Source organism: Sabethes cyaneus, chromosome 2 (genome assembly GCF_943734655.1).
Source record: "Sabethes cyaneus chromosome 2, idSabCyanKW18_F2, whole genome shotgun sequence".
Lineage (NCBI taxonomy): Eukaryota > Metazoa > Arthropoda > Insecta > Diptera > Culicidae > Sabethes > Sabethes cyaneus.
The window spans coordinates 213,768,128-213,778,930 of record NC_071354.1 but is presented as its reverse complement, the minus strand read 5'-3'; the positions used below and the strand labels follow the sequence as shown (position 1 = coordinate 213,778,930).

Sequence of the window (10,803 nt, the reverse complement as noted above, 5' to 3'; positions counted from 1 at the left end):
ACCACACGATGGTTGTTATTGCTGTTGAAGAAAGCCTTGATCATTTGGAATTTATACAAGAATTGAACTACAAAAGTTCATCCTCTCCCCTCCATTACTCGATGTCGATGCATTTGATTTCTAAAGTTAAAAAAAATATTTCTATCTATTAGTGACACCTTCTCGAAGGCCAATAGATAATGCTTAACTGAAAATATCAAATCTTTGCGTGTTTTACAGAATTTGACAGAATTTGCGGGGTAATTCTGGGATGATTCAAGTGCTTGCATTTTCATGTGACTTATTATTAACACCAGATGCTGTTTGATTAAATGATGAAAATAGGAGTTCCGGTTGTAGAAATACAATTTATTATGTGTGACTAGTCAAGGCAGATAAAGAATTGTAGGAAAATCTGTTCATTGAAATAGACTTTAACGACTTCAACCCCAATTTTATTTGCTGCTTATCCTAAAAGATCTATTGAAACTTAATAAACAATACTAATTCAAAGCATTTAGATTGATTCTATACGAAATAGCTCTGCCGACAATGAAAATCCTGTTACTGCCTGATTCAACAAATCGATGATAATTAGTATATTTGAAAGTATCTGGATCTCTAATTATCTGGCTAAACTGAGATTGATTTCAATCTAACGTCTCGGAGCACACCACAGTTCTCTGAATAGCATGCATGTGCTGTGGAAGTGATTATAACATTGTTCCATGCATGTTACTAGTAAGATCACGCGAGTTGTGATTAACTTTGAATCACATATCATTACCCTAATCAACTCACATTATCGATGCATTCTCGATAAACAGCGTCAATTTACAAATTCTACTAACTACTAATCGAGTATATTACTTTTAACGGTAAAAAAGTGAGTTCTAAGAAAAATTTCCGGCTAATTTGAAGCGGATATTATCTAGAAGTGTGTGTGGGAAAAAATGTTAATACTCTATTATTCAACAAATAAATATTTCAAAGAAAAGAAGATAAATTGCCAATTGCTTTAGTAATAATGATCGCATCACTGAATGATGCAATGAGTACAATGCATGTAAGCTTAGATAACGTTAACATACTAAGCTGTTTGGTTAAATTTCATAGATGTATAAATTAATAGAACAAATTAGCCAGAAAATTAGCCGTTAATAGTTTTCAGAATATCAAAAGCCGTTAAGCTCAGGATCATTCTTTACTGATCTTTCTTTTCAAATGATTATTGCTGTTATCTGTTGTTAGAAGAACTGTTGTTATGATGATCGTTTTTACTAATATTAAAACTAGAGGTTACCCCGCCTATTAAACTTACATTAAAAAAAATTGTTCAGGAAATGATTATATTAATTAGTAGATCAGAATCTAAACAACGTAAATCAGCTACCGTAAAAACTGATTCATGCCACAAAAAGCAAACCTAGTGCTCTCGTTGAACGCCTTTCTTTCCTAGTCTTTTGTGTGAACAAATTAAATCAATCGCCATTGAACTTACGGAAATAAAAACGGATTTTTTCCTTCAATAAAAAAATTTAATTCCGTGCACCACAAATCAACAATTCAAAACAGAACGCGCTTATCATCTCCGATCAAAAAACGTGCAAGCATTCCCAATACCAACCAACAACGATCAAAGGCAATGGTTGCAGATTGTACATCATTATACTATTAATTTTTATTTATTCAAATTAGAAGCCTAATTAGTACAAGTGTTTGCTATAGCAATACAACGAAGAAGAAGAAGAAGCAAAAGAAAAACCAAACAATTAGTCTAACATACACCCCGCTCCGGTGCTACTACTTCACATCGCAGTGGGGTGGGTAAATGTGTGAACTAGTACGGGAAAACTAAGATGTGCTTTCCATCATTCATGAAGTTCCTGCTTTAGTTAGCTGCTGCAGACCAGCTGACTACACTAGCGGACGGTCGTCGGCAATGAAAAGTCAATAAGTCAGTACCCACTGTTGATTTGTGTTGAGGATCGATAGTTTGTTGCAAAAATGTAGCATGCAAATTCCAACTGAATCCAAAAGAAGACGTAGCGCGGCGGTGAACACATTTTGCATATTATGCGTATACCTCTAATTGTTTTCCATAAACAGTGTGATATCGGAGGACGTATCTGGAATGGCCAAGTGGCGCAGTAGTAAGCAGAAAGGAAGGTCTGTTGACACCGTTCGCGGCATTAGATTCATTCAATGCTTTCCATTTGAACTGACCACTTCGCTGGAAGTGCCTTCAGTCTCGAAAGGTCTTTGACAGTGAAAAGTTTCATTCAACAGGAACCACAACAATTGGTGCCTCGCGTTCCTGCAGGTATTAAATAGACCCTACAGTGGCCCTTAACCTCTTATCTAGCATCTCATATCTCTACCGCCTCGTGATCCCAGCCCGGAATACGAGCAACCTTAGCGAAGATCGAGTAGCCAATCCAATTAGAAACTAAGGTCGTATACCGAAAGAGAAAGTGGCACTAAAACCTGGTCAGCCTTGAGCGTGGGTTCCCATATTAGGGGCGGCCAAGTGAGCCGCTGCTCTCCAAGTTATGAGCGGCTCACGACATTGTCCGAACCGGAGCAGGTGACTGAGTTAAGAAACGTGGCGTCTCGGCACTAAAGCTGAAATGGCAACCCCGTCATGAGCTGGAACAGTTTGAACCTCACAAACTCGCCATCGTAGCTACGCAGGAAGTCTAACGCAAAGGAGATAAGCTTTGGAAAATTCGGGACGGAAAGGCCTAGTTTTACCAGAGCTACCAACAGGACGGCCTTGTAGTGTTGGATAGAATCCAAGATCGCGTGATAGATTGCAGGGCGATCACCGATGGCATGTGTCTATTCAGAATAACCAGCCGTTTCTTTAGTTACAGCATCATCAATGTACACTACTCGCACGAAGGTAGACAGGTGTTCGCCACGGGAAGGCTTGGCATGCACTGTTCGCTTCGATTTTTCTCTTTTGATTACTGCACCTCAGCGAAGCAAAATTTGAAAAAGGGATATATTAGTGTAGAATTAGTTATTATCTGTAATATTGTTGAAGAAAGTAATGTTTTATCTTTTGTATTTACGGCGCTATAAGGCTGCTACCCTATTGGCAGCAAAAACAGCGCTGTTTCTGCTACCAATGGCATTGCAACCCTATAGCGCCGTAAATACAAAAGATAAAACATTACTTTCTTTAGTAATATTGTAAACAAGTACTTGTTCTACAAATTTCCCATACACTACTTTTTCAAATTTTGCTTCGCTGCTTCCAAGCGAAAAGTGCATTCCAAGCCGGGCCATGGTTGAGACGGTTGAGGCAGAACCCTAGTACGGCTAAACCTTCCTACTACGAACGATCAAGAAACTTCGACTCGGAACATTCGGCATGGACAAAGACGATGAAATAGGGACATGGAATGGAGACTTGGGACCTGTAACTGCAGATCGCTAAATTTCGTTGGTGGGGACAGGGTACTACTCGATCAGTTAGAACCCCGAAAGTTTCGCATCGTGGCACTGCAGATAATCTGTCGCAAAGGCGAGAAGGATCCGAGGCGACAGAGCCCAATTTTTCCAGAGCGGTGGAACGACCAACGAGCTGGGAACGGGCTTCGCAGTGATGGGCAATTTGCAGGATCGCGTAATGGACTGGAAAGCGATCAACGAGAGGATGTGCGTGTTGAGGATAAAAGGCCGTTTCTTCAACTACACCATCACAAACGTGCACGAAGGTAGACCCGACGATGAGAATGAAGCGTTCTATGCTTAGCTGGAGGCAACGTACGACAGTTGCTAGCGACGGGACATCATGATCGTCATCGGGGATATGAACGTCCAGGTCGGCAGGGATGCAATGTATAGACCGGTGATCATGCCCCATAGCCTGCACACCGACACGAATGATAACGGCCAGCGATGTATCAAATTTGCAGCTTCCCGAGTTTTGGTGATCAGAAGCACCTTCTTTCCCCACAAAGATATCCACAAAGCCAACTGGGGATCACCTGACCAACGAACTTCGAACCAAATCGACCATATTTTTATCGAGGGCCGGTTTTTCTCGAACATCAAGTGATCCGGTGAGAAATCGGTCAGCTGAAGAATAATACAGCCGCCGGAAAGGACCGACTTTCGGCAGAGCTCTACAAAAATGGTCAAAAACCGCTAGCAACGGCACTTCATTGGATAATTTCTAGGATTTGGAGGAGAAACTACCGGAGGAGTGGATGGAAGGTGTAGTCTGTCCCATCTACAAAAAGGGCGAGCGGCTAGATTGCTGTAATTACCGCGGCATCACGTTGGTCAACGCCGCCTACAAAGTACTCTCCCAGATTTTACTGCGTCGTCTATCCCCCTTAGCAAAAGAATTCGTAGAGCAGTATCAGGCGGGCTTTATGGGGGCCCGAAGACTAAGAATCAAATTTTTACTCTCCGACAAATCCTCCAGACATGTCGAGAGTACAACATTCCCAAGCATTATATTTTCGTGGATTTCAGGGCAGCATAGGATACAGTTGAACGCGAACAGCTTTAGCAGATAATGCACGAGTACGGTTTTCCGGACAAACTGACGCGGCTGATCAAAGCTACCCTAGAGCGAGTGATGTGCTACGTGCGCATTTCAAGGACACTCTCGAGTCCTTTCGGATCGCGCAGATGGTTGCGGCAAGGGTATGGACTGTCCTGTATGTTATTAAGATCGCTATTGAAGGTGTGATCTGGCGAGCGGGCATCGAAACGAGAGGAACGACTTCAGCAAGAGTAACGAACTCATAGCCTTTGCAGACGACCTCGACATCTTTACTAGAAGCCTTAAGAGGAGGGTTACTAGGAGGAAAACCTAAGGCTAGGAGGATAGAGTTACAGATCAATGCGTCGAAAACCAAATATATGGTAAGAAGAGGCTCCAGAGAAAGCAACGTTTACCTCCCATGGACAGTGACAATTGCCGGCGATGAATTGGAAGTGGTTGATGAGTTAGTATATTTGGGATCTCTGGTCACCGCCGACAATAATACGAGTAAGGAGATCCAACGACACATTGAAGCTGGAAATCTACTTTTTCCTCCTCAAGACGTTTCGATCAAGGAGCATACGCACAAAGCTGACGATGTGCAAAACACTAAGCAGACCGGCAGTCTTCTACGGACTTGAGATTATAACTTTGCTTACGGAAGACATACGTGCACTTGCCGTATTTGAACGAAAGGTGTTGCGGACTATTTTTGGCGGAGTACAAACGGAAAGCGGAGAGTGGTGGAGGCGTATGAACCACGATCTTCAGGTCCTGCTTGGATAAATTCCCATCGTACACCTGGCGAAAGTTGGGAGACTACGGTGGGCCGGCCACGTCGCAAGGATGTCGGACGACTGTGCAGTGATATCCGTTCTCTTCAAGAATCCCACCGACACCAGGAACAGAGGGGCCCAACGTGCTAGATAGCTCGACCAGGTTGAAGCCTACTGGCGTGTGTCGAGACACGCAACGAATTGGCGACGAGTAGCCCAGGACCGAGTACAATGGAGAGTAATTCTTGATACGGCAAGAGCCACCCCGGCTCTCGCCTGGTAAAGTAGTAAGTAAGTGATAACAAGCGGTGGAGAGAAAAAAGCGCTTTGAAAAATCTGAACATTGCCACTAGGGAGAACTTGGTCAAATACCGTGAGTAAGGAACTAGTCGACCACAATACTGAGAAGTAAACAGCGCCAGAAGGAGGACAGAGATCGTAAAAAATTAGAACAGCTCTTCCGAGCTAACGTCACGTGCAAATTTCACGGAAAGGTAAACCAATTTTGAAACGGCAACACACTAAAACTTGACATGTGCAGGGACGAGGGGGGAATCTCAGCTCCTGTTCTACAAGAGATCAAATAAGAAGTCGGCTTGCTGAAGAGCAACCAAGTCGCCAGTAAGGACCCCTACCAACCGAGCTTTATAAACATGGCCAAGGAACGCTGACAATGGCCACAAGTGGATTTCCAAGATCTGAGAGAAGTAGAAACTACTGGAGAAATGGACGGAATGAGTTGTTAGTCCCATCTACAAAAAGGCTGATCCACTTAACTGCTGCAACTATCGTAGCATAACGCTGGCAAATGCCGCTAACAATGTACTCTCCCAGATCGTGGTTACACTGGCAGTCACCGAAAGCACAAGGTTTTGTAGGGAATTATCGGACATGCATTGCGGAAACTCGACCCTACAGACCAAATTTTTACCATCCGACGGATCTTACAAAAATGTCGGAAGTGTAACGTAACCACACATCACATGACGAAGGACAATTATAGAAAAGAAAGTAGTAAAGCAAATGTGTGGATAGTCTCCAGTGCATTGGCAAGACAAGAAGGCGGAAAAGCGGAAAACTAGATTGGGGAGCAACACTTATAGGTTCGTGGTTCGTCTCTTTTAACCAAGCTGGAAGATCCGCGAATCGAATCAAACTGTAATGGGAGCCAATTATAACTGGATTCGAATCTAACTTTTCTTCCATGCCATGTGAGTAGGAGATCCTTTAAGTCACCGTGGACTGGTAAAAAGGGACGTCTATAACCAGTTTAGACTTTACGATAACTGGCAGTAATTTTATGTGAGTAAGTAAGTAATTTAATAGACGCATGTTGTGCCATTGCCATGCCATTCGTCTATCGTACTCAACTGCCGACTGAGAAGTTTAATCTGATTGGGTTTTTCTAACGGTACGACAAAACTGTACAGGCACTGCACGTGACGTTGTTTCGCAAGGTTTTCGGTTTAAGCTCCGTTCTCTTGGAATAAATCAACCTCATGTTTTTGTGTTGGCTTATTATAGAAGTTATTTCAATAAATTTTTTATAACGATTGACTTTCCAAGAGGAAGTAAAATTGTAGAAAAAAGTAGTTAAACAAAGCTGTTGATGGTATCTTCAGGGTGAGACAAGACGTGAAGGGGAAAGGGCGAAAGTGTTATAACAACAGACTCGTAAATTGTTAGGTGCGGTCTGTGTGAAAGAGAAATATTTTACTTCTCATTAAACCAGGGAATATTAATATTATTATAGTGAAAGCTATTCCTTATTGTAATGTCATCAAAATCGAACTAAAGAATAAAAGGTATTCAAGTTACAAGACAAGAAGCATTGTCCTAACGAATACTTCTTATGGTTTTTTTTTACCAAAAACCAATATTTCAAGAGATTTCTATGCATATGACCATTCGCATGATTAAACAATACATTTAATACGTATACAGTATAACTGTAAACGCTAAGTACTTGATTTATTGGTTCCTTGTTTGTCTACTCACTTCTTTTATAAATACATTAACTTTTTTTTCTATCACGATATATTCTTCTAAGTACGTTACTGAACATTTTTGCTATACTTCTGCTCTACGTGTACCTCTGTGGCGTTAAATGATTAGGGTTGCCACAGATTGTATATTTGGATAATACTTTTTATATATTAACTCTCTAAGGTACAATAAATACTATTCCGCTGAAGCACTGCTTTTCTCTTGCTTAATGTGTTCTCCTCCCGAAAGAGTTCAAATATAGGAGAATAAAAATAATCTATGATAGAATCTTATTGTGTGAGTCTTTATTGGGAAGTTCAAAAACTAATAAATGCACTTGAACTTTGTAACAGGCAGAAACCGTCGATTTTAAAAATCTGATTTCCAGATCAATACAAACATTTCGAAGGCCAATTGGTCTAGTACAAACACAACTTTGTGTCTTTTTTGTTCAACAACATTCCAATAGAACGCCAAAGCTTGCATAAAGATTACGTTTTAAATGGTAACGAATAAATGGTGTAAATATACATCTTCGATGTTTTTTTATATTTGCTCTCAACAGTAACAACTTACAAAGTTTTTCAACTTTTTCTCACTCGGCTTTTATTCTTTGCTTATCGTTGACCGTAAAAATCGGTAGAAGAACAATTTGCTTACCGTTCGTTTAGATTCTGGTGACCAATCCCTCTAGTTTGAGTTCCTCAGGAATGTCAATCTCTTCGAGATTTACTTCACTGTACTTGTACACCACGACCAGCGGGCTGACAATTTCCTCGTCCATCATATAGGTATCCGACTCACTCTGAGTGGATCGTTCATTCAGTTGCTTGGTCAGCTTTTCGATAAAGATGGGTTTGATCGCATTTTCGCAATCATCCGTTGTGTACGATTTGATGATCTAGAAGTAACATGAATATGACATAAAATTTTTAATTATAAATTAGAAACCAATTAGCAGACCTTTAAAATTTGCGCCGTCGTCAGACAGGAACTAAGCTCTAGCAGCGTTTGGACGTCTTCTTCGGTTTTTCGTGCCTGTAGTATGCGCGATATTTGAATCAATGGTTCCAGTGGTTTTACAACCTCCGGATCCATCGCCATTGTGCGGATCCAACCTTCTAGGCAACCGACATTGTAACGAATTTTCATGCCGGTCTTCCACATGCAGAGATCCCCCCGCAGCATCAGATTATTGACGGCAACCGCACAAATGTAGTACATGAGCTGAAAAATAATACAACACAAATTTTGCGTACCGTTCTTTGATTCTTAGTTAAAATAAACAACTCACCTGTTTGAAGATCTGTTCAATGTAGTAATTTTCCATTCCGAAGCTGGACAAATGCTTGTAGAATGTTTCCAGTTGCTGCACTAGGGTCCTTGGTTCACGGTTTTCTTCAGGAGATATATCTAGCGACATTGTTCGACGGCTTTTACCACGTGCCGTTTCATCGTGATCCAGAATGGCGGGAACAATAAATTGCTTGACGGATTCCTGTATCTGCCGTAGCAGCACGCTGTGCATTAGAATGATCAGCTCGTGGATCACCTGCCGGTACTCGGACAGATCGAAGTTCTTCAATTGCTGCTGATTCTGCGCTTCAGTGTTGTACTGCATATACTCTTCATAACCACCGAACTGCTTCAACATATTATGTAATCTGGGAACGAGTTAAAAGCTTATTAAATTTAATGGTCATAATAAATTTATTTTTATGTACTCACGTGAGGGTATTGACTAGCCACATGACACGCACTTCTGCAGTGTTCGGTAATTTATAGAGCTTTTTAATTATTTGTACGAAACGGGTTAGCAGAGAACGCACATGCTGATCGGTATTCACCAGATCAGTGTATCGTATACACATAAATACCACATAGGCCGGTAGATTGGGCGTTAACGTAACAGCTACTCTTGGTTTGAGATCCGTAACTAACCGTTGAATAATTTTATTCTCATCTTCTTGACGATATTTCAGTATTCCTTGGTAAGACTGAGCCTTTTTCTTTACCATCACCATATTTTGGAACTCGTCGTTCATTAAAATGGAATCATTCAAGCCGTGATCCCGCAACCGGTTCGACAGGATGTTATTCTTTTTCGTTAATTCGTTGATCTTAATTAGCAGTTCATTAAACTGCTCTTGCAGTTCCACGTAGGCTGCCGTAGATTTCTTTAGTTCATGCCTCAAATACTGTTCACTCTGTTTCAAAGCATCGATATTGCTTTCCGACGGATTTTCCATTCTACTCTGCAAAATATTTTGCAAGTTCTGAACCTCCTTCCGCAATCCGTCAATAATTTTATTATTCTCCACCAGGGTTTCGTTATTAGCTTCCATCATCGCACTCAGCTCAGCCTCCAGCTGTCGATTGACCAACTTAGTTGCCTGATACACTTCCATCAATTCGCCCTCGTCATGGATCTTCAAACTCGTGTCTCCACCGTTGGGATTCACCTGCGACTGGCCTAACGTTCGCAACGATTGGCTCTGCTGCGCCAGAACCGCCTTGAGCGAAATACACTCGTCACGGCGGCGCTTCAGTTCATCCTGCAGTGCCGTATACTGCGCTTCCATTTCGCGATCTTCCACGCCCCGCTTGATGCTGTTTCGCAGCAGGTTGTAATCCTGTCGGAGTTTTTCAAACTCCACCTCCAGCTCCGAGGCGCGTATCGAGTCTTCCGTACTGAAGGAGGAACTCTTGCGGAATCGGGCCACTTCTTTGCGCAGTTGGTCACTCTTTGATTTCTCCTCTTCGAAAAGTTTGCGCATTTTTAGGATGATAGCGGTTTGATCCTTTTCCGGGGTTTCGTTCGTGTTCGGTGTTGAATGATCTACGAAAAATTGGGTTGTGTGATTATGAAGGAAAAATATTTGGCTGTTAGATGAGTTAATTGGAAATGTTAGCGTTGTGTTAGTATCAACTCAACCTTGAAATTTTAAACGTCGGGTAGAATTACTAGTGAATTTTAAAACAAATCTTAAACAACTTAAAAATGCGGTAGTATTCATGATATTTACGATGCGTGTTTTGCTTGCTTTTTCGGGGAAGTAAAACAAAAGATTAGCAAGTTTGAATAATAATATTTAAAAAGCAATTTCGGACCGGAGCTTTGAGTTTTTCTAACAATGTTGTTAATGTAGCTCGTCAATTGGAAAATATTTTTATAAGACATCTGCCGAGCAATACACTCAAATCTCGTTTTACGTCCACTATTGGGAGACGTAAAAAAATCGGGGCCTGCCACAAAAGACGATCATTAAGACTGTCGCAGTGGCCTTTTAACCCAATGCCCTTCTGGCATACAAAAAAAAATCGGTCGTAAAAAAGAGGACGTTTTTTCAAAATTTTAAACGTGAATCAAGTGAGGACGTTCATTCAAATTTTGGACGTAAAAAGAGAGGTCGTTAATTCAAATTTCGGACGTAAAAATGTAGACGTTAATTCGAATTTTGGATGTAAAAAGAAAAGACGTTATTTCGAATTTTCTAAAACCACCGAATGACGATAATTCAAATTTCGGACGTAAAAAATGTGGCCGTTAAAGCA

General features: G+C 41.2%; 1 protein-coding gene across 3 annotated transcripts in view; it reads right to left on the bottom strand.

The window, feature by feature from the left end:
- Window positions 1-7,222: 7,222 nt before the first annotated feature.
- Window positions 7,223-10,803, bottom strand: part of LOC128733511 (unconventional myosin-Va) — a 37,345-nt gene continuing 33,764 nt past the window's right edge. For all 3 annotated transcript variants that reach the window (XM_053827144.1, XM_053827146.1, XM_053827145.1), the window contains 4 exons: window positions 8,977-10,087; window positions 8,543-8,912; window positions 8,212-8,475; window positions 7,223-8,149 (listed from right to left, as the gene is read on the bottom strand). In XM_053827144.1, the coding sequence (XP_053683119.1) occupies window positions 7,916-8,149; window positions 8,212-8,475; window positions 8,543-8,912; window positions 8,977-10,087 (1,979 nt within the window). In that variant the 3' untranslated portion in view covers window positions 7,223-7,915. The remainder of the gene's footprint in view (window positions 8,150-8,211; window positions 8,476-8,542; window positions 8,913-8,976; window positions 10,088-10,803) is intronic.